The sequence below is a fragment of the Dendropsophus ebraccatus genome, chromosome 3 (genome assembly GCF_027789765.1).
Source record: "Dendropsophus ebraccatus isolate aDenEbr1 chromosome 3, aDenEbr1.pat, whole genome shotgun sequence".
Lineage (NCBI taxonomy): Eukaryota > Metazoa > Chordata > Amphibia > Anura > Hylidae > Dendropsophus > Dendropsophus ebraccatus.
Window position 1 is genome coordinate 32,523,920 of NC_091456.1, and position 24,247 is coordinate 32,548,166.

Genomic DNA, 24,247 nt, shown 5'->3' on the forward strand with positions numbered 1-24,247 from the left:
GATCTGGCCCTATTACATGGGGCGATAAACAGCCGAATCAGCCTATTATCGCTCTGTGTAATAGAGACAACGATCAGCCGATGAAATGATCATCGGCTGATCGTTGGTTTAGGTTTGGACCTAAAATCGACGGGTGCCAACAGCGCTTCGCTATGTGTAATAGTGATGCGCCACCTACGATTGCCCAAACACCTGATACCTTACTTCTCCCTGCTCCCAGTCTTTTCTCCTGTGCTCAGACCGCTCAGCCAATCACAGGCCGCGAGCAGCCTGTCAGCTAGGAAGCTGCGGAGCACAGAAAAGAAGACCGGAGAGGTACAGTGTCAGGTGTTTGGGAAAGGGCTTCATGGACATCGTCTATTAGGTCCAGTAAATGAGCACCGATCTAGCAGATCGGGGCTTGTTTACTTGAATAGTAGTGTAATAGGACCCTTAGGCAGAAAATCTAGATCCCGATTAGTTACTGTAGCATCAATCTGTCTGTACCAAAAATGGCCGATTTGCGGCCATCTACGGAAGCAAATGACCACCGATCAGCAAGACTGGCGCAATAAATTAATAAACCTGATTAAAAGATGGGATCAATGAGGAGCAGGTGTTTTCCGCTCTTCAGTTGATCGCCAACACTTTTAGGGTCAATTTACACAGAAAGATTATCTGCCAAAGATTTAAAGCCAAAGCCAGAAAAAGACTATAAACAGAGATCAGGTCATAAAGGAAAGCCTGAGATTTCTCCTCTTTTCAAATCCATTCCTGGTTTTGGCTTCAAATCTTTGGCAGATAATCTGTTGGATAATCTTTCTGTTTAAATGGACCCTTAAGGCCCTATTCCACGGAACGATTATCGTTCGTTTTCGGACGATATCGACCGCTACGGACGATAATCGTTCCGTGGAATAGAGTGCAACGATCAGCCGACATCGTTCATGTCGGCTGATCGTTGCAGTCGCTTGTTTTTCAACATGTTGAAAAACAAGCGACTGATATAGCAGCGATCTGCTGCCGTCGCTCCGTTGAATAGGAGCGTCGGCAGCAGACGCTGCTATATCCTATGGGCTGCCCGGACGATCTAGCGATCCCCTGGGCAGCCCCCCCGCAGCTCCCCGCCGTCCCCTCCCGCACTCACCCGCTCGCTGCAGCCGCGTTGAATAGCGGCGGCAGCGAGCGGGGAACGAGGAGCAAACGAGCGCCGACAGAGCTCGTTTGCTCCTCCAACGACCCGTGGAATACGGGCTTTACACAGGCCAATGATCAGCCGATCTAGCAACATTCGTTGACGATAATTGGCCCGTGTAAAAGGGCCCATGCATTGCGACTGGTGATCATTGCTTGCACTAACTAAGCACTGCAAACCATGCCAAGGCCAAGATAACAAGGCAAGATAAATCAGGGGTTTGCTTCACATCTCTGGAAGTGAAAGGCATGATGGGAACAAGGCTGTTTATTAAGGCATCTAAGTATCATTTGTAGAGATAAGTATAAATGAGAATAGCACAATATTAGACAAAGCAGTAAATCTCCACTTAACAGTAACTCCATACAGTACGCTGCCTGGCACACAGAGGTTAATGAATGCCAGTAATTGTCACACACATAAAGCAATCTCCTGGTTTTCTATAACCAAATACTTGTTTTTTTTTCTCCTTATAATTACATAATGCCCTTCAAATTACCTCCTTGGAAAAAATGAATGTTCTGATTAAATGTAGTCATTGTCTTTACGGGAGAGACAAACCGTCTCCTCCTCTGCTTGCATGTCAAGGTTAAGCTGGATGCGTATAGCTAATTCTATTCAACTAAATTCTGCAATTCCAATAAAGCCTGTGGTGCTTACTGGGATGGAGGTTTTTTTTGCTGAAATCTTTGTCTATAAACAGTGGTCCATTGCTACAGCAGTATTCCTACACAAAGCTTTCCATCATTTATAGCTGCACTACAAAGAGGTATAGTATTATATCGTATAGTTTCTCTAGCACCCAGTGTACTTTAGCTAAATGGCATCAGTATAGATCGCAAGGTAGGGAGGTTGTGGGCCCAAATCTTGCAATACACGACCCCATCCATTTCTCCCTTCAATACGGGGCAGTCGTCCTTGCCCCTTTACAGAAAAGCTCCCCCAGAAGTATGATTCCACCCCCATGCTCCACGGTTGGGACTGTGTTCTTGAAGTTGTACTCAGCCTTCCTCCTCCAAGCAGTGTGTTGGAGTCGAAACCAAAAATCCCTATGTTGATCTCTTCTGACCACGTGACCTTTCTCACAGAATGTTTGGGATCAGTTGATCTGGATTCCTCATTGAACCAGATCCAAGCAAATTTTTCGGTGATTTTTTCATATGACCTGCTCCCATGCCTTCTCTTGATCATTGGCGAACTTCAAATGGGCCTGGACGTGTGTTTGTGTGAGCAGGGGGAGCTTGCGTGCCCTGCGGGATTTTAATCTATGATGGCGTAGTGTGTTACAACTGGTAATCTTGGTGACTGTGGTCATCTCGTGTAATTTTGAACCGATTCCTGACCTTCTTCAGAATCATACTTAGCTCACAAAGCATGATCTTGCATGGAGCCAAAGACCGAAAAAGATCAATAGTCATCTTGTGTTTTTTCCATTTTCTAACAATTGCCTTCTCCACCGGCAGTATCTAATCCATCAATCATATGAGCCATTTCCCAGTATATAATTTTTGTAGGGGACATCATGGTCTCTTGCCAAAGAATAACGGTCTGACAAGTACAGTGATCCCTCAACTTACAATGGTCTCAAGATACAATATTTTCAACATACAATGTTCCTTTCTGGACCATAGTAAGTTGAGACCAGACTCTACATACAACATACAATGTTCTATTCTGGACCATTGTAACTTGAGACCAGACTCAACATAGAATGCTACAGACAGTCAGGATCTGTGGATCATGTTAATAACTAGATGATCAACCAATGAAACTGGCCATTTTACTGCACTGGTTGGCTGTCTAGTAGTGATTCCCTGAATATAGTGTGATACTACATGCCCTCTGCTGTTCTTTACTTGGGCCAGTTTTCCATAGAATTTTGGTCTCGACATACAATGGTTTCAACATACAATAGTTGTCCTGGAACCAATTCATATAGAAGGTTGAAGGACCACTGTATTTGCATCTCCTTTTCATTCATAAATCTACAATATCTATAGGGCATCCTAGTCAACTATGATAGCTTCTTAGGGTGGTATTACACGGGCCGAGCAGGGCCCGATAATACCTGTAAACGAGCGCCGATCTGCTAGATCGTTGCTCGTTTACTGGGCCTATTACACGGCCCGATAATCGTTTGACAAGAGTTGCAAGGACATCGTTACCGATGTCCTTGCAGCCCTTTCTAAACTGGCATACATTACCCATCCACGTTCCAGGGCTGCTCCTGCTGTCCGCTTCTCCCGGGGTCCCGTGCGCGCTCTAGCTTCACAGCGGCCTGTCAGCTGGTAGGCCGCTCAGCCAATCATAGGCCAGGACCGCCGCGGCCTGTGATTGGCTGAGCGGCCTATCAGCTGACAGGCCGCTGTGAAGCTAGAGCGTGCGCGGGACCCCGGGAGAAGCGGACGGCAGGAGCAGCCCTGGAACGTGGATGGGTAATGTATATAGTTAGTCGCCGGCCACGCGCCGCTATTACACGTAGCGCCCGACAAAAATAGGGTCTAACCTATATCAACAATCAGCCGATGATCGTTGTCATCGGCTGATCGTTGCATTTATTACACGGAGCGATAATCGGCCGAATCGGGCCAATTCGGCCGATTATCGTTCCGTGTAATAGTACCCTTAGACAGATTACTGTTTATTTTATCCAAGTCGTCTCTTTTAATCCATTTGATTGTAAAAAGCCAATCACATCATATCAGATAATACAACAACTACTGAAATTTATAACCTACCATTCATCAGATCCAAAATGAAGCAGAGCTTGTCAGGTGTATGGAAGGCGTAAGTCATGCACACTATGAACGGACAGTCCTGCAATACAGAAAAAAAAACAAAACCAAAGAAGTTAATGCATAGAGACCCCATGAGCAACTCTCAGTCATTGCACTTTCTATACTCTATGTCATACATTGATACTGCATCTTAAAGTAATCTAAGGCTGAGTTCACTCCTATCTTATGCAAGGTTATGTGGTATACATCAGCAGCCCAAGAGAGATGCGGACAGGTACCATTTATTTGAATGTGCCAAACACTGTCTAAAAGTGACTACATTGGACACATATGCGAACATACATCGTTTTTTTGTGGGGCTCAAACAAAGTCTTTTTTAGGCCAATGGCTGACTTTTTTTGAACAGCCGTCATTTTGGCGCCCAAACGCGGCAGTTTTATGCAAGTTATGAAGTAATCAAAAAATTGTCAAGCAGCCAAAACAAGTTGTATGGCCGTTGCCTATGCTTGCAAATGTTTTGTACATTGTCACTCTTAGATTACATTTGGCACATTCAAATAAGTGACTTCGGCGAGTGTATACGCACGCATTCTGTTCTCCTGGTCTGTTGAGGTGTACCACATAAATGTGTGTCAGACAGGTGTGCACCTAGTCTAAGGGGGGTCCCATTAGATGAAACGATTTTCAACGATTAGTGATGAAACGATTGCAAACGAGATTGTTTATTGTTAACCAGAAATCGTTCCCCATATTACATGATAACTAAACACAATAGTCGTTACTTACGATTGTTACTATGATCGTTTACGTCATCTGATCCCAGCAACAGAAGGAACTATGTGGAATAATCCGTTTACATGAAGCAATAATTTGCCTAATCGATCGTTTAACTGTTTTGAAGCAACAATGTGTTTTTTTATAACGATCAGCGTTTAGACGGAACAATATATCTTTTGAAAAACTAGTTAATGCGATCGTTATAAGATAGCTTAAGCCTATCTCACATTTATGGTGCGTTTACACAGAAAGATTTATCTGACAGATTTTGGAAGCCAAAGCCAGGAACAGACTATAAACAGAGATCAGGTCATAAAGGAAAGATTGAGATTTACCCTCTTTTCAAATCCATTCCTGGCTTTGGCTTCCAAAATCTGTCAGATAAATCTTTCTGTGTAAATGCACCATCAGGGTCCATTTACACAGAAAGATTATCTGACAGATTATCTGCCAAAGATTTGAAGCCAAAGCCAGAAACAGACTATATACAGAGATCAGGTCATAAAGGAAAGCCTGAGATTTCTCCTCTTTTCAAATCCATTCCTGGCTTTGGCTTCAAATCTTTGGCAGATAATCTGTCAGATAATCTTTCTGTGTAAATGGACACATAGGGTAAATTGTTGAAAGACTTAACACGAAGCAATCTACAAATTTTAAGAAAACGACTAACGATGATTTGAGTCGATTATCGCTCAAATGCGATCGTTATCGGGAAAATTTGAATGATAATCGTTCCGTGTACACGCACCATTACACTGAACGATTAGTGAACGAATGAAGAATTACAGCGAGCGATTAACAATGATTTTAGAGTTGGATCTAAATGAACGATCAACTACATGATTTTTGGATCGTTGCCTGCAATTACACAGGACAATTATCGTTTAAATTCAAATGATATAACTATTTTCCGCACGATAAACGTTCCATTTAATAAGGATATGCACACATTACATTTTTGAGCATCGAAACAGATACATTGAAAAAACTAGCAGACTACTTTCAAGCCATTAAAATGAATGGGCCCTTGCCCAAATACTGACATGTATCGGCAGCCGTACCTTTTATGCCCCAAATTATGATATGAACATACAAGAACCTATAGCTCTTTAGATTGCTTTTAGTTCGGGTCTCTAGACTTGCGGTTGGCTGGGACCTCTGCCCATGTTAAGGATTTGCGAATGCAGCCTTATACACAAAGACCCACATTTCATTGACATCTGTGGTTATATAATCATTGTACTATTTCATCATACACATATTAATCTACGTGCATGTAGGGGCCATTTCCTTCATTGCATTAGCGTCTCCGTAATCCTACATGTTATGTGATACTCCGTTTATCTAACATAACGCTGTACAGAAGCCGCTAGACAGGCTGCCGTTCCCCAGCCCCTTGCAATGCTTTCTTGCAGTATAAATTTTTTATCAGGAGATGTATGCGTCACTGTGTGGAGCGGGTGCTTGGATCTTCCATCACACACAGCTGCTTCCCTCCTCCCGCACCACACGACACACTCAGCTCTCACGTACTACTCAGGAAAACAATAGGCTTCCGAAGGAAGCCTTATTGTTCTTAATATGAGAAAAATTATTTTCGCATATCATCAAATGAGAGAAAAAAAAGGTAAAATAATGCAGATAATGGACTCCTTAGAGGTACAATAACATTACAATGCACATAAGTAATATGGGGTTAAAATCGGTGGGAATGCAGTACTATGAGAAGGGAAACCATGATATCAGCAAACGGGCAATTTCTTATAAATATTCATAACAAATAATAGATTCATATGGAAGGAGGGAATACGAAAATTTGCCATACTAGTTGATGCTCATAACTCAAGCCTGAGAGATCCTCTCCACCCTCAGAATACAGGTTATTACTAGAGATGAGCAAACCTACAGCATGAACCCCAACGCTCGGCATTTGATTATCGATGGCTGCAGTGTCGGACTGGCCCACCAGAGGACCGGAGGATCTTCCGGTGGGCCCCCAGCTCAGAACCTGCAGTAAAACTGACTAACGTCATTTCTCCCAGTTTTTTTTATTGGTGGGCCCCCAGGATCATTTCCTCTGGGGGGCCCCAGGTACCCCAGTCTGACACTGGATGGCTGAAGATGTTGTATGGAGCCCTAGGGGGGTCCTGGAAACATGGATACAGCCTATGGTTGCATTCATGTTAATAAAGTGATTCCCCAAATAAAATGATACATAAGGATGACTGATCAGAGGTGTGGTGAGCTGCAGTTACACAGCGCAATTACTAAACAATGAATGGCACACTGCTTCTAACCCTGTTCAGGGAGGATAGGCCATGAATGTATAATGCTCATGGGGGTCAGACTGGTGAGACCACCACCTAACCCGAGAAAGAATGGGTTCAGAAGTAATTCAGCATAGAGGCCCCTTCCTTGCATACAGGCGTTCATATGCAGTTGTCCCCATTAACATGAACTGCAGTTCTCTGCATAGTGCATGTAAAGTCAGCACAGCGGCTGCAGCGCTGAACAATTGTAATGGCTTTAATGCAAAGACTGGTGAAGAATTCTGCTCTAAGGAAATGGAAGACATTCCAAGGAATTCTAAGACATTCTAAGGTAATAGAAGACATTCAATGGAAAAGGAAGACATTCAATAAGATCTATTCCCTTTAGCATAGTGCAGTTCTAGAGAACACATACAGAAAACATCCATCTGAAAGCCCCCATGGTTAGGATGTCTTATTTAAAGGGGGAACTCTGGCAATTTTTTTTTCTTTCAAATCAACCGGTATCTGAAAGTTATATAGATTTGTAATTTACTTTTATTAAAGAATCTAAAGTCTTTCAGTACTTATCAGTTGCTGTATGTTCCGCAGGAAGTGGTGTATTCTTTCCAGTCTGACATTGTGTTTTCTGCCACCACCTTCTGTTTATGTCAGTAACTGTCCAAAGCAGGAGAGGTTTTGTATGAGCATTTTCAACTGGTCTGGGCAGTTCCTGTCACAGACAGAGGTGGCAGCAGAAAGCACTGTGCCAGACTGGGAAAAAAAACACCCCTTCCTGCAGGATATACAGCACCTGATAAGTATTGGCAAACTTGAGATAGACTTAAGACTTGAAGTAAATTACAAATCTGTATAACTTTCTCACACCGGTTCCAGTAAAAGGAAAAAAAAAAAAAAATAAATAAAAATCACCTTTCGTTTTGTTCAGAAATCGCCTTTAAAAGTTCATGTCAGCCAGATACCAGCATAACCGTAGCTGTTTACTGTACGCTGAGGACACGTCTAAATAAAATAATTACATATACAGGGCTGTAGTGACATCTAAAAGGTAAACACGCTGAATGGACAATGTAATATCCCATTTACATGGCAGCTATGTATTATTAGGTGGAATGGTTTGTATACGCTAATCATAACTGTGAGAAAAAAAAAACCCTCCTGTGATATCTTGGTCATTAAAGACGGAGAAATTACCAATTAAAAAGCGCTTGTGTGCGGAGGCAGATAGACGGCACAGTGTAATATCACAGGGATTGAGCAGACCTTTTGTTGGAGATCATTTTCTGTGTGTACACGCCACCCACTGCCTGCTGGTATTATCCAATGGGTCAGCCACTAAATTATAGCTCTCATAATCAGAAACGCCTCCGTCTTTAGGCGGCAGAAGAAATCAATGTTACGGGAAGTTGTGAGTGGCAGATGGCATTCCGGAAACAAAGCTATAAGGCTACGGAAATAATTGTTACTGGACAAGTGCTCGACGGGGAGGAAGAAAGGCAGAATACACATGGATATATCTCCAGGTGCTAGTCTAGGCATCGTCACTAGCCTTGCTTGACCATTGAATCCCGCTGCCTGCAAAAGATGGATGCAGCCCAAGGAGACTTAAGGTTGTACCCATGGTTTCCAGGCAGCATTAGGGCTGCATCCATCTTTACCAGGCAGCGGGATTTAACAGGTTCAGCCGCACTTACTGTAAGGGCCCTATTCCACCGGACGATTATCGTTCAGATTATCGTTAAATCGTTCGAATCTAAACGATAATCAGTCGGTTGAAATGCAGTTAACGATTAACGACCGAATGAGAAATCGTTGATCGCTTTATAAGATCTGGACCTATTTTTATCGTTGCTCGTTCGCAAATCGTTCGCATTGAATAAGACATCGTTCGGTGGTTCGCAACAGATACGAACGCAATAGCGAATAAATAGCGAAGAAAAAACTATCGCAATTACGATCATAAGTAACGATTATCGTTCCATGGAAATGACTGAACATTTTCAGGTCTTTTGCAATAGCGGTCGTTTGAGATTGTTAATCATTAACAATTATGCAAAGGATAATCGTCCGGTGGAATAGGGCCCTAAGTTCCTCATCTCTACTTTTCATTACTCAAATTGGTCCATCACCATTAGGACTCGCAATCAAAAGTTACAAAGTCTCCTATCTGCATGTTTTGGAGTGTGGCATGAAACCAGAGTAATCAGAGGAAACCCCAACAAATATGGGGACAACATACTAACTGCTTGCAGATGCTGTCTATGGAGGGATGTGAGCCTCAGACCTCATTATTCCCTATTACTGATGGCTGTCTGCCTTTACAGTATACATATGCATAGTATAAACAAGAGGAGGACAAACTGCCAAGAGGAGAGGGAGCTGGTGCTCATGAATATCGAAGACTACTGGGCTTGTGCGCATAATGGAGAGGACTACTTATTGTCCATGTTATTCAGGAGGAGATCTCCCAATCAGCTGCACAGAACAATGTAAGTCTCTTGCCGGTGGAGGCAATCAGCATTATTCCCAGCAAATTCTTCTAGGTTGGACAAAGATAATATCTGAGACTGAACTCTATCAAGAAATCTGGTCAGACAAAACATCTAAAAAAGTTTGGTAGAGTATTTTATGTAAGTGAGAGGGTGGGGATAAAGAAAACAAATAAGAATAAATTGTATGACATAGATCCATCCATTTATTAGTGTTGATCCAGAGGAAGGGGAAAAAAACATGGAGGAAGCCAATTTTTTTTTTTTATTTTAGGGAGAAAAACTTCTTTCTGGTTCCACATCTCGTGATCAGAATAAATCCCTGGATCAAGGGCATGCAGTAGGTAGAATTCATGGGGCCCCACAGCGTAGCTGAGAGAGCAGAACACTGAGGGACTGTGCCTAATCATGTAAATACATGCATCTGGGGCAGGGGTGGGGGGCTGGGGTTCTTGTGGCTGGAGATTCAATGCTGCCTCTGGCCACAAGAGAAACTGGCAGGGAATTCTGCCAGTGGGTTCTTTGAGCCGAAGCTACCATGGACGAAGACGTTTGGCTGGGGGCCCCATGGCAGTTGCATGGTCTGCCTCAATGGTAGCTATGCCACTGCCCTGGATCAACAACACTTGTTTAGGATCCAGTGACTAGAACCTATAATATTACACTGCACGTCGCTTCTAAACTCTTATTGACTTCACCATGACCACTTCCTCTGGCAAAGTGTTCCGTAGTCTTACTGTAAAGAATCCCCTTCTGAGTTGGTGTAGAAACATAATTTTCCTTTCGGTGCAGAAGATGTCTCCTTGTTTTTTATATAGATCATGGGAGAGATCTCTTCTGATATATTTATATATATGGCTCAACTGTATACAGAAAGTTCACCAATTGGCAGAAGAGGGTCATCTGCAAGGAGCAACGCAAACTAGTGAGGACAGCAAAGAGGAGCAGGGGGGTAAATGAAACCACAGAATTGACTTTTCAATATAAAGAGTCATTCAGACACAGAACAGATGTCAGGACAGTAGCTTGTTACAAAATGTTTCATGCAGATATTCCCATACGGACAAAATGCAGCTCTTTGTGGGTGCAGATTACCTCGGCAGCCTGAGGGCCTTCAAGTCAACATCTGCTGCTCTGTTTGCATACTGCAGACCACTTGTTTATGTTCAATTTACAGAATTTATCTAGTTACACTTTACGTACTGCACATTGTACTACGCTGGAGGGGAGGAGCGGAGGGCACGCATCCAGAGTGAGGGGACAGAGCTGAAGAATTATATCAATGCGAAGGATTGCAAAGCAGAACAAGCAAAGAGAAAATGCGGCTATGTTGGTAAAGCTTTTCTCTTATTTAGGTTTTAAAATTAGAAGGATGATACAACCATTTCTAATATTTTAGCTGTATCTTTGTAGGGTTATGACTTATGTTTCTGGCATTTATACAGTCTACAGAGATGGTACTATGATATATAGAGCCACAAACCATAAGCTACCACTATTCATCACTGTCACTCTCCTAATCGAGGTCAGCACCAGGTGAGGTCAGGTACAGCACTTACAGGGGGATCTCCTATCTGGGATACTTAAAGAAGTCCTGTGAAATTGAAAAAAGGGAGAAAGCCAGGAGGAGGGGTGCACAGAAAAATAAACAAAGCCGTCCCCATTCCTCTGTAGCGCCGCTCCCAGGTCCCGCTGCCGGACAGCAATCGATCACCTGGCTATGGGGGGTTATAGCTGGAAGAGCTGCAGGTGGCAGCCGGCTGTCAGTGGGACCCGCTATGGGGCACGGAGATGGGTACGAATACTTTTTTATTTTCTGATGAAGCGCGCATGCGTGTGAAACTGCTGTTATAGCTCGTGTGATATGGTGGTTGGCGTCCTAGCCCGCTACAAATGTACCTGCTGAATTTTCATTTCATGTGAAATAAAGTCTATGCATCTGAACGGTGAGTGCCCCTCAACTTTTTTACTTAATGCATTCATGATTTTGTTGGATTTCTTGAGGAGCACCCCGGATGCTTTACATTGTCATACAGGAGTTCAGTCCACTCCGCTGTGTGAACCGTGCCAGAGGAGTAGTTCCTGATCCCCCCGCCGGCTTTCTGCCTTTTTTGTTTATTTCATGGTAGATCTCCTTAAATGGGCACATTTCCAAAAAGTTTTAATCGTCCAGGTGTCAGTGTTCAGATCCCAGCTGATCAGGAGAATGAGATGAGAGAAGTGCATTTTCTCCCGGCTCTGCGTCATGCGTTCAAGGCAAACGCACAATATATGTCTATGGATCCGGGAGAGGGGCAGACAGCACTGAATTTCAGAATGACAGATTCACTTTAAAAACAATGTGTAGGCCAAGACGTCTAAAGTTGAGACTGTCTAAGGTCCCACTCCTACCATCTTGTCAAATAACTTATTCCTCTACATCAAGGTGCAACAAGCCTGGCATTTCCTCTGCAGTGGCCTAAAATGTAGTAATACATGGAGGCCACTTAAAGGGGTTATCCAGGGTTTCTGGAAGAATGCAGCACTCCTTTAAATAAGTGGGGGGCCATGTTATGAAGCTTGTGCAGAGCAGCTCTCATTTCTAAAACAAAGAGTGGAGCCTCAGATTTGGGGGGGGGGGGCACTTCTTTGACATTCATATCTAATAGGGCATTTGGCTTGGTGTTGTCTTTACAAGAAAACAAAACAGCTTCTTAGTTATTTCCTTAATGGTAGGTTAAGGAAGGAGTTTACAATAAATAACTGCATTATAGGGAATAACAGGGATTCCTTTTCTTGGAGAAATTTTCCCTAGCTAAATATTGTTTAAAGTATAAAAGATATAATAGCTTGGATTAAATGGGTGTTAACACACGCCACAATACCTAATAGTATGTTAAAAGGATTTTCCAGGCAAAATAGGATAGGTTATTAGTCCCCTACGGTGGCTAAATTACACTGAACGGGGCTGAGGGCAGTTGGGTCTGTTCCCTGTGTAGTGGGCGTTCACTCGAAAGGTGTCCCAGCTGCAGTTATGCCTTGCCATCACTACACAGGGAACGGAGACAACTGCTTTCGGCCATGTTCATTGTGTAGTGTAGACGCTGAACAACTCATCAGTGGGGGTGCCAGGTGTCATCATCCCACCGATCAGTGACTGATCAGCTACCCTGTAAATAACTGTTTTGACCTGAGAACCCCTTTAAGTCAGACCTCTATAAATCACTATTAAACAGAATTATTCCATAGCATATTACAAGTATTCGTTATACCCAATAAAAAAAAAAAAAACATGACAGAGATTAATATCTACTAGATAATGGAAACCCACATTCAACGACTGCCAGGGAGGCCGTTCACTGCTAGAAAATGACGGCTCTCTGAACACGAGTTTTGAAATTAGCTGTCACCAAATCCTCTGTTTTCTAGTCAAACATAATTTCCAACGGCATCAATTATTCATGGCAAAGCTTAGGCCTTTCATTTATGTGAAAGGCTTCCTACCCCCAGCAGTATGAAAATACACAATGTATGTTACAAGTGGCTGCTCCAGAGTGTTTGCTTAATAAGCTGAACATCTGTCACACGTATATTAACAATACCCAATATCAAGGGTAAAAGTGGGAACCGGCAAACACCTTTGTCTTTGTTCATTTGTTGACATTTGACACATTGTGTTTCTTTATGACCAGTATGCTTGTCATTATACTTTGAGAGAAATATATATACTGTATATATATACATATATATATATATATATATATATATATATATATATATATATATATATATATATATATATTTTTTTTTTTTTTTTTACTATTTAAAGTGCACATGTTAAGTGACTTTTCCGATGCTGTTGTATGCGGACAATGGAACAGCAGTGTTGTGGAAAATTATGTGGCTCATATCCTGCATTCTATCAGTTATCCCCTATACAGATATTGGGGGGAGATAAATCAAACATGGTGTAAAGTGAAACTGGCTCAGTTGCCCCTAGCAACCAATCAGATTCCACCTTTCATTTTTCAAAGAGTCTGTGAGGAATGAAAGGTGGAATCTGATTGGTTGCTAGGGGAAACTGAGCCAGTCTCACTTTACACCATGTTTGATAAATCTCCCCCAGCAGACCGTTGTTATTGTTAAAGTTTTTTCCAACATGTTGAAAGACAAGGATTAGCTGACATTGTGCATGTCGGCTGATCGTTGCCTTTTAACAGGAGCTTTTACACCAAACGATTATCAGCAATAACGGTCGATAATCAGCCAGATACGGCTAATACTTGGTGTAACATGTTGCTGGCATATAAGAAAACATTAACATGTTATGCTTACCTCTCCACATTCCCCCCGTTGTCCTGTTGCGGTGTCTCCTGCTCTCTGTAGTCGCCATTACTTCCAAGACTAGCTTGTTTCGTCTCAGAAGTAGCGACGGCTACAGAGAGCAGAGGACACTGGCGACACCACACCAGGACATCGTAGGGAACGCGGAGAGGTAAGCATAACATGTTTTGTTATGTTTTCTTACATGGCAGCAACATGTTAAAAATGTGCTAGGGCTGGATAACCCCTTTAACAGTAAATTGAGAGTAAGTGGTCAGTACATGAGGCGAGTGGGAGAAGGAAAAATGTCTGTTTTCACAAAGATTATTGTCCTTGCTTGCACTATGGTTAAATGGTAAAAAAAACTGAAATGAGTGTTGTTCTTTAAAGTGACACTGTCACCCCCTTTTTGCATTCTGACTTCTCTTCATAGATGTAAAGGTAAATTTAGCAGTTTTCATACCTTATTTTACATCACATGTCATGGTGCTTTTTCAAGTAAAAAGTGATCTTTTATCATCTGCAGATTGTTCTAAATGGCGGGGATTCACTGCAACAGCGCCACCATTGGCGCCTCCACTTTATGACGTCATAGGCACATAGGCCCTGCCCCCTCACCGACCATTGAAACAGGCTGGCCTCGAGGTCTAGGCCACACCCCTCCAAGTCGGCCCATACCAATGGGCGTTGAAGGGGCAGGGCCTATGTGCCAAAGGTAGTGCTGTGGGTGGGGCTAAGTGTCACTGTTGCCGTGAAGCCCTGCCCACTTAGCACAGTCTGCAGTTGATAAAAGATCACTTTTTACTTGAACAAGCAGCATGACGTAATATATAAAATAAGATATGAAAACCGCAAAATTTACCCGTTACACCTGTGTAGGGGAGTCAGAATGCAAAAAAGGGGGCACCAGTATCACTTTAAGTTTGAAGGAATAAAATTGGTCTTGCTTAGAAAACGCCTATACAAAAAAACACAATAAATTGACCGTCTGAGCTTACCGCGACTACAGTCAGCAAAAAACAAACTACAATACCGTATACAGCAGGGATGGGGAACCTTTGGCCTTCCAACTGTTGCAAAACCACAACAAGTTGGAGGGCCAAAGGTTCCCCACCCATGCTGTATACACTGAAAGAAACTTGAAATGCAAGACTAGCAATAATTTGTGTCGGCGATGCATAACACTGTCTGAGAAGAGCTAATAAAAGAGTTAAAAATAAAAGCAGAGAATATAAGGCATAACCATTCCAGCCGAGTCGATGACAATTTGTTTTGATGTAGTGTTCATGGTCCGCTAAGTAACAACTACACAATTCTAATAGCACTGATACCATCTGCTCTGTACAGTTCTTATCTAGAACGCCATGAAACACTGGCTGCATATAAAGCACCTCCGCCTTCAGCGTGCCGGGGCCTAGATAAACGCTGACAGATATTGGATTAGGTGCACTAGAAAAAAAAATCAGTTTCTAATACCATTACAAGTGAGATTGGTTGAAATGGAGTTACTCCATTGATTATACACTGAAGGCAAGAGTGTTTTCGAAACAACAAACTTGGCATCCGTGTAGACGGCGCGGCGATAGCCATTCTGCCAACATCCTTGGTTACCATGGCGACGGGAGACAATTTTAAGCTTTGTCTAATGCAGTTATTGTGACTCCGAAGTTCAATGACTCACTAAGAGCTCTTCAAAGACATTCTCGTCAATTATTCGGTGTCAATGTTAACTCTATAGAATCGGGGGTGAAGAAAATGGCACGTTTGTATTGGTGGGTAATGGCGAGTCACTCACCCCTGTGCTGACCAGGGACAGCATAATCCTTTCATTTAAGGCTAAGGTCTCTCCTTGCTTCATCTTAATCCTCTTCTTATCTAGACATTTCATTGCATACCTAAAAGAAGATGGAAGCGGGTTAAGTGGAGAGGCAAGAGGTGCACATTTAAGTAAGCAAAAAAAAAAAAAAAAAAAAAAAGCCCATAGTCATTTCTAGGTACAAGAGATAGTTATATTATATACGTATGACAATAGTATATGGTCCCGCTCCGTGCTATATTACCAATTATATTGGGATATACAGGTAGTCCCACTCTTCCCTAGTGCGCTGCAGATTTACTTACCGCTCTTGAGTACAAATTACTATATTAGATTATTTAAGGTACAGTGGATGGCCAGGCTGGAAGTTGAAGTGGTATTCCACTCAGAATTAAAAAGGGGGCAATTTAGCAACAAAAACTTCAAAATCAACTTGTGCCAGAAAGGGCCAAATATTTCTAATTTACTTCTATTAAAAAATCTCTAGTCTAGGAGAGGAGTCTAGGAGAGGTTTTTAATAGGGGATTTGCTACTTCTCTGGACAGTTCCTGTCATGGACAGAGGTGGCAGCAGAGAGCCCTGTGTCAGACTGGAAAGAATACACCACTTCCTTCAGGACACTATTCCAGTACTTATCAGCTGCTGTATGTCCTGCAGGGAGTGGTGTAATCTTTCCAGTCTGACACAGTGCTCTCTGCTGCCACCTCTGTCCATCACAGGAACTGTCCAGAGCAGTAGCAAATCCTCCATAGAAAACCTCTCCTGCTCTCCAAACTGGAAAGAATGTACCACTTCCTGCAGGACATACAGCAGCTGAAAAGTACTAGAAGACTTGAGATTTTTTAATAGAAGTAAATTACAGATCTCTGGAACTTTCCGACACCGGTTGAATTCAAAGAATTAGTTTTTTTTTTGTTTTTTTTTTTGCTGAACTACCCCTTTAATATGTTGCTGCCTAGGTGCAGGACATAATAAACAGATTAGTCTTACCTTTCCGTGCTAAACCCCCCCCCCCCCCCCCCCCCCCCCGTGTCCTCCTACATCATTTCCAGTCTCTGGCTGAACAATCCCGCCTCCACTTCCGAGACGGACTTGTTTGGCAGTGACAGCCCGCTCAGCCGATCGCTGAGACGGGACAGTGCTGAGACCAGCTTAACATATTAAATGTTAATTCTGAGCAGAATACCCCTTTAAGACATACTGCAACAATATTAATACCATGATCGGACATACAAAAAGCTCCCTGAAACACATGGGTTGTCAATAGTCAAAGTAGTGTGCTCGGCTCAGGAGACAGTTTTCTTCCATTGTTATGATCATGGGAGACCTAGTGGCCAGTCCCTCACTGCTCAGCTTGTTTCCCCCTACCCTGTGGGATAGAGGATAACTTTGCGAGTTGGAAATACAGCTTTAAAGAATGGCCGTTACAAAACTTACATTTTACCAGTATCTGCTTTTCGACATCCATATACTTCACCAAATCCTCCGCGCCCGATGATTCGATGGACACTAAAGTCATTCATCGTGAGCTACACACCAGAGAGAGCACATTGACATTAGACAAAAGGCAATAGTATAAGCACCTAGCATCGGATTCAGTTCTAATTGTCATCTCTAGGCTATGTTCATACATCCTTAAAATGACATCTTTTATTTGTCATTAAATGACAGCTGTCCAAATACCCCCCCAAAAAAACAGACGTCATTTCAACAGTGTTTGAACGTAGCCAAATACAGCTAAAAGCCATATACAACAATGTTGTGTTAACAAGTTTCCTAGCATTTCCCAACGGGGTAAAATGGAACATTTCATAAATTGCTAATATGCCCATGAGGCGTGCTAAGGAGTGCTGTGATAGTCAGACAGATACATAGATGGACAGATAGAGGATAAATAGATAGATAGACAGATAGAGACATATAGATAGATACTGTAGATAGATAGATAACATGTCAGTCGTTACTTTAATAAATAAGCCCTATTTGTGAAAGCTTATTATACAACATACATATTTTTATACTTACATGGATGTTTAATTCAACATTTTTCCACTGGCAAAACCTAGTAAACCTATCACTGTAAAAAGAGAACAATAGAGATATATAAATAAGATGTAGGCTCCATATTGACAAAACGATTGACAGTTCGTAACGGATGGAATACAACTTTTTCCATTCGCCCACCCCCGTAAAACAAATATGTTGAACAAACAGCAAAAAAACAGAGTGAACCTAGCCTAATAGTGAGCTGTACATGAAAATAGGACAGTAAAACAGGATAACCATGGGATGTGGAGATAAAACATTTTTTAACACCCACAAGTTTCTTATAACATTCCGACCCAAACAGAGTTTGTACAGTGTCCAAGGTTTCCACATATCTGCCAACCCAGATGTATCATCATGCAGGTGGCCACATGGTCTTGTCATCGTACCCATCTTTTAGATGACCCAAGTAAGAGGGGCCTAGCCTGGTCACAGACCATCCTTAAATCTTGGTTTACACATTATAAAATCGGTCATCTCCCTTGGAGGATGAGTATTTTTTTTATACAAAATGGGATTAAAGGGGTTGTCCAGTGCTACAAAAACATGGCCACTTTCTTTCAGAGATAACACAACTCTTGTCTCCAGTTTAGGTGCGGTTTGCAATTAAGCTCCATTCACTTAAGCAGGGTTTTTCTGGTCAGTTCCATTTAAGTTGGAGACAAGAGTGGTGCTGTCTCTGGAAGAAAGTGGCCATGTTTTTGAAGCGCTGGATAACCCCTTTAAAAGGGGATGTAAACCTGCTGATTACCCCCTAGTGTGCACAGAGTGCTAAGGATAAAGTTATGGCTGTAACCTTCAACCCCAGTGCTGATCCCGTACAGTTTGTTGTGAAATCCTCTGCCCGGTAAGGCTGTCAGGAGCACTGAGGGCAGGGCTGCAACCCCCGAGCAACCCTCCCCATTAATGTTCATCCAGTGCTTTGCAGCGATGTAAACATCCTAATTAGCATATTAATAAAACAAACAGTTGGGGGCGTGTCCCTACACTGTCTCACCCTGACTAGTAACACCCACCTGGATATTAAGTCATATATTTCTATTAAGAACACCACAGTTTCAATTTCAATTCAAACAATTTCAGTGCGTTTTAGGGTACTATTACACGGAACGATAATCGGCCCTATCCGTCCGATTATCGTTCCATGTTATAAAGACAGCCATCAACAAATGATGTCATCGGCTGATCGTTGATAAAGGTTAAGACCTATAATTGTCGGGCGCCGACCGTGCATCGCTACGTGTGATAGCAGTGCGCAGCGACGATATGCAAACAGAATACTTTACCTATCCACACTCCAGGGCTCCTCCTGCGCTCTGCTTCTCCCGGGTCCCGCACCCTCCAGCTTCAGAACGGCCTGGCAGGCTCAGCCAATCACAGACCGGGACCGCCGCGACCCATGATTTGCTGAGCGGCCTGTCAGCTGAGACAGGCCGTTGTGAAGCTGGAGCGTGCGGGACCTGGGAGAAGCAGAGTGCAGGAGGAGCCCTGGAGCATGGATAGGTAAAATATATAGTTTAAGCAAGAGCTGCAAGCACATCGGCAACGATGTCCATGCAGCCCTTGTTAAACGATTATCGGGCCGTGTAATAGGCCCAGTAAACGAGCGCCCATCTAGCAGATTGGCACTCGTTTACTGTTATTATCGGACCCCCATCGGCCCGTCTAATAGTACCCTTAGTTTCAAAAAATGGTGCGTTGTCATTAAAGGGGCATTTAGGGCAAGAACTTCAAAAACTGGGTCTGCAGCAAAGGTTTCTCTTTTATTTTCTACACCTGCCTGAGCACAATCTTAGATAGAAGTCCCAGCCTGTAATATCCCTTTAAGCAGTGACAGCAGGTTCTTACCTTTCTATAAACTTCTGAAATATCTTTCCTCGAAGACTGTCACATATTTCTTCTATGTATGGCTGTAAAAGGCAATATCAGAGATTGGGTTAGTCGGCTAACCAATGATAGAAAGCCAGTGTAACAAGCACTGCTATCTGGAAGAAAAGACAGTGTACAATGTTAGCAGTCAAAGACAGTCCATTTCACATGCTAACTATAGTACGCAGGTTATCAAAAGGATATGCAATAAAATGACTAAACCCTCTAAACTATTAGTAATGAATTGCAGTGTTCCCCACCAGGTGGCTCAGGAGGCAGTCAGCAACCAGGCCCCCTGCATGAGGCTCCCAAGTGGGAACGGCACTACAAGTCTCAGCTAGATGCGTTAATAGGTTACCGTCACTTAAACACGCTGATAAAACAAACATTCATTAAGGAATCTGAAAGTTTTTTCAATAATATTTTGGACGACAAACTAAACCATAGCCATAATTTCACTATTATTATAATGCTGCTTGTAATAATGACTTTTAGCTGTGGCCATCTAGTGGCCATTCCAGCTAACTGCACTCTATTAGGTTTTCAGTACATAAAAAAAAAATCCTAATGAGGAGATACCTTATTTTACCAAGTGACGTTCTCCGCTCTAGAGGACTGAGAGCTGTATTACAGTAGCTTATCGGAGATATAAGGAACGCTTCTGAGGTCACACCAACCTCAGCAGTTAGTATGGCAACAGATGTCACCGAAGTCTGACCCATAAACTAGTATGCATTCTTCAGGTTGTTTTATATATGATGCTGGTCTCTGGGAAAACTGCCATTGCAGTTTGAGCAAAAACTAGAAGTAATGGGTAAAATATAGTAAGTTCTTATATGTCTCCTACCTGCCAGATCCACTCTTGGCTCAAGAACTGCAGTGGGAGTTTTCCAAAACTGACTGCCATGTGTTAAACCAGCATGAAGGGGGTTTTCTATGAATATTAATAGTCTGTGCTTAGGGTATGCTGGAACCCCTTGTGTCAGCTGACCGCTGATCTGTCGTGCCAGGCACAACCCCCATATGACATAGATGGGGGTTTTCTCCCACAGATGGGAGAAAATCAGCAATAGCTGCTTACAATATTAAGGAATGAGTAACATACTGGGAATAAGAGACCTGTAAACAGTATCCAAAAATTGTAATTACCAAAGATATAGCTCTGACTATATCAAAACATCTGACTACCCTTACTATATCACAACATCTGACTACCCTGACTATATCACAACATCTGACTACCCTGACTATATCACAACATCTGACTACCCTGACTATATCACAACATATAACCAGTCATCCCAATGTCAGACACTCAATAATACATGCTTTTATAGTGTGGATACAAGAAGATGGGCCATTCAGTGCTCGGCTCCCAGACAGCAGCTCAATTCATCACTGGTTAGAATGAGATCAGTGAAAAAAAGAGCAGAAAATAAGAATGGCTACCAACAATCTGCTGGCACAGAAAGAGCCATTCACACCACTTAACCATATAAAAGTTATTATGAAAGGATACTATGTGTCTTTCAATAGTAATTGTATTGCTTCGGCCTCTATAGTACAGTCATATGCCACAAAATATATATACACGGTAATATATATGACTAGGCTTACAATTGGGGAGAAATCTACAAGTTTGTGTGGCTGCAGAAGATTGTATGCCACTCTAGGGCTGCCAGGAAAACAAGGATACAACTTATGGCCATGTTCAGACCTCGTAAGAGACCGGCCGGGTCATGGAACGGGTCACGGTACTGCAGCACCAGCCAGATGATCTTTAGCACTGCTGAGTTGCGCACCCGCATCAGAACTCTCCACTGCACACTGTGGAGCGTACGGCCGGAGCTGCTCGCTCCACAGTGTGCACTGACAGGGTTTTCTGCGGCAGCTATTCATTGAATAGCGGCAGCAGAAAATTGACATGTGACTTTTTCGCGGCGCCGCTAGTGATCACGGCCGGAGTGTATACTATGTGTATACACTCCGGCCGGGATTGCCTCAGCCTGCAGCACAACGTAAGTACCGCAGAAATCACGGCCGTTGTGATTACCGCAGAACTTACATTGTGTGAACATAGCCTATGGCTGTATCCCTGTTTTCCAGGACTTCCTAGAGCAGCATCCAAATTCTGCAGCCACACTGGAATCAAATGCAGAGTGTTCAGGTTCGGATAACATTGCCGACCTGGAGAAAAGACTGGGATTCCATGAAGGAAGATCGGCAAGGTGCTCCTAGTCTTACGGTGCATAGAGCCAAGTATAGCCGCCTCTCTCTTAAAATTGATTCTCTGAGGTTACAGAAGTTTCTTCTTAGAAATAATAGTTGTAGAGGATTTACTGTACCAGTTTTCTATTAGAGCAAAACACCGGGCTTTTATCTCTAAAGCCAACAAACAATTGACACTTAGAGCAGGAGTCAATATTTCAGCCTGCAAACTAAGTGTTTGACAATAGCGGATCATGGGAGAAAAGGATAAGGATTTATTGGCTGTTGTGATCTGGACTTCTAGAGGGGTCAGCAGCTCCTTTTCTACTATTTTCTACTTTGGTGGGGAGATCTGCTGCATTTTATTAAAGTGACTCTGTACCCACAATCCCCCCCCCACACACACACCAAAACACTTGTACCTTCAGATAGCTGCTTTTAATCCAAGATCTGTCCTTGGATTGTCGGCAGGTGATGCAGTTATTGTCCTAAAAAACTACTTAAACTTACAGCCCCATGCCCTACGAGCTTGGCTTAGAATATCTGTGCCCTAACGTTGCACCACCCCTCCATCCCTCCTCCCCACCCTCTTCATCATTAGGAATGCCACTGGAACATTTTCTCCATGCTGAACATTGCACAGGTGTCTTAACGATCCAGCCCATGTGCCGGGCTGACACAGCTGACGAATAGGAGACAATCTGCCTGGAGCATTCCTAATGATGATGAGGAGGGCGGGGAGCAGGGACAGAGAGGTTGTGCCAGCCTAATGCATACAGGGCTGCCAGTTTAAAAGTTGTTTTTTTTAGGACAATAACTGCATCACCTGCCAAACGGACCCCAGGACAGATCTCGGATTAAAAAAAGCTATCTGAAGGTACAAGCGGTTTTGGGGGGGTCAGACTGTGGGTACAGAGTCACTTTAAGGAAACTGATAAAGCCTGGAGTAAGGGCCTTATTACACCGAACGTTTGTCGCTCGAAAAATCGTTAAATCGTTTGGATTTGAACGATGGTCGTTTAGTTAAATAGCAGACAACAATGAAATGACTAACGAGAAATCGTTAGTCATTTGATAGATTTTAGATCTATTTTTATTGTTTATCGTTCACAAATCGTTCGCATTGAATAAGACGTTGTTCGGTCATTTACAGTAGCGGCGAACGCAACAGCGACGACAAGGCGACCGCAAGAATGATCATAACGATCCTGACTGTCTGAAGCAATGTATGCTGAATCTCGTCTCAAGTTACCAGGCGACCACAGTATGTTTAAAACATTGTAACTTCAGGCCACTGTAAGTTTAGGATTTCAATGCAACCCTAAGTAAAATATTCTCTCACCAACTTGACTACTTTTTCAATCAATTTCCTAACCACAAATCCTACCCCCCCCCCCCCCCAATATGAAGTCCAGGACGCGGTGGAGTTGGTGTTCCTATTTTGCAGCACAGCTCCATTTCTAATATGAAGCTGGTGCCTAAAGCAAATATACGGGCTGTCAGGCTGATCATCAGAGTACGTACCTAAAATAAATCAGTTTCGGCTGCCAGGAGATGCCTGAGTTACCGTCTACAATAAGTACTCCAGCCCTTAAATGACTGCTGATTGGACGTGTCTGCTGTAAGATTTCCACATACGTACCAGTGCTCCCAGCAGTTCTTTTATCCGGAGTACAGCTGCTAAAGTGTAGCTTTTCACAGTGAATAAAAGTAGTAGTAAAAAGCTGTAAAGCCATCAGCATCTCGATGTGGAATGTCTCAGGAGCTCTCAAAAGGTTAGAAAATATAGCCTCAATCCTCGCCCCGTATTACCAGGGCCTGCGTAACGTACAACAGTAGAAAAATATACAACTACAAGGTTAAAAGGAGAACTTTTTTTTTTTTCTTTTTTTCCGGCAATGTTATGGTAACGCAGAAGACCGTAAATTCTCCAGTAGGGGGGGCTCCAATGAGATAATCTAATGTCACACAATGGCCACTACTTACTCATACATAATCTCAGCAATGCTCCTTAGTCACTGACTGTACCTGTCTTTAATAGAGGTGAATCTTTCCCTATTCAATGGATAATTGCATGGAGCTGTATTTATACAGTCAGCTATTTAATACAGCAATGGGTCTTCTTGCTTCTAAAACCACAAGAAAATGAACAGAGTTTATAAGCCAAATTCTTCTTGTGTGGTACTGTATGTCTATTGTTACAATGACTAGGCTGACAATTCTAAAATAAATAAATAAATAAAAATCTCCATGCAATATGACCCAACATGAACATAAGGAGATTTTTTTGTTATCCTGGGCAACTGAAGGTAATGGTTTTATTACTTCCAATAATATGTTTACTACAAGACATAGGGGGAGATTAATCAAACATGGTGTAAAGTGAAACAGGCCAAGTTGCCCCTAGCAACCAATCAGATTCCACCTTTCATTCCTCACAGACTCTTTGGAAAATGAAAGGTGGAATCTGATTGGTTGCTAGGGGCAACTGAGCCAGTTTCACTTTACACCATGTTTGATAAATCTCCCCCATTATTTGTAATAGTAAGTTACATAGT

General features: G+C 42.7%; 1 protein-coding gene across 5 annotated transcripts in view; it reads right to left on the bottom strand.

Annotated features, from left to right (window-relative positions):
• GRK3 (G protein-coupled receptor kinase 3) overlaps window positions 1-24,247 on the bottom strand; it is a 223,985-nt gene that overhangs the window by 38,115 nt on the left and 161,623 nt on the right. For all 5 annotated transcript variants that reach the window (XM_069961332.1, XM_069961331.1, XM_069961333.1 and 2 more), the window contains 5 exons: window positions 19,461-19,522; window positions 17,592-17,643; window positions 17,004-17,095; window positions 15,546-15,645; window positions 3,913-3,991 (listed from right to left, as the gene is read on the bottom strand). In XM_069961332.1, the coding sequence (XP_069817433.1) occupies window positions 3,913-3,991; window positions 15,546-15,645; window positions 17,004-17,095; window positions 17,592-17,643; window positions 19,461-19,522 (385 nt within the window). The remainder of the gene's footprint in view (window positions 1-3,912; window positions 3,992-15,545; window positions 15,646-17,003; window positions 17,096-17,591; window positions 17,644-19,460; window positions 19,523-24,247) is intronic.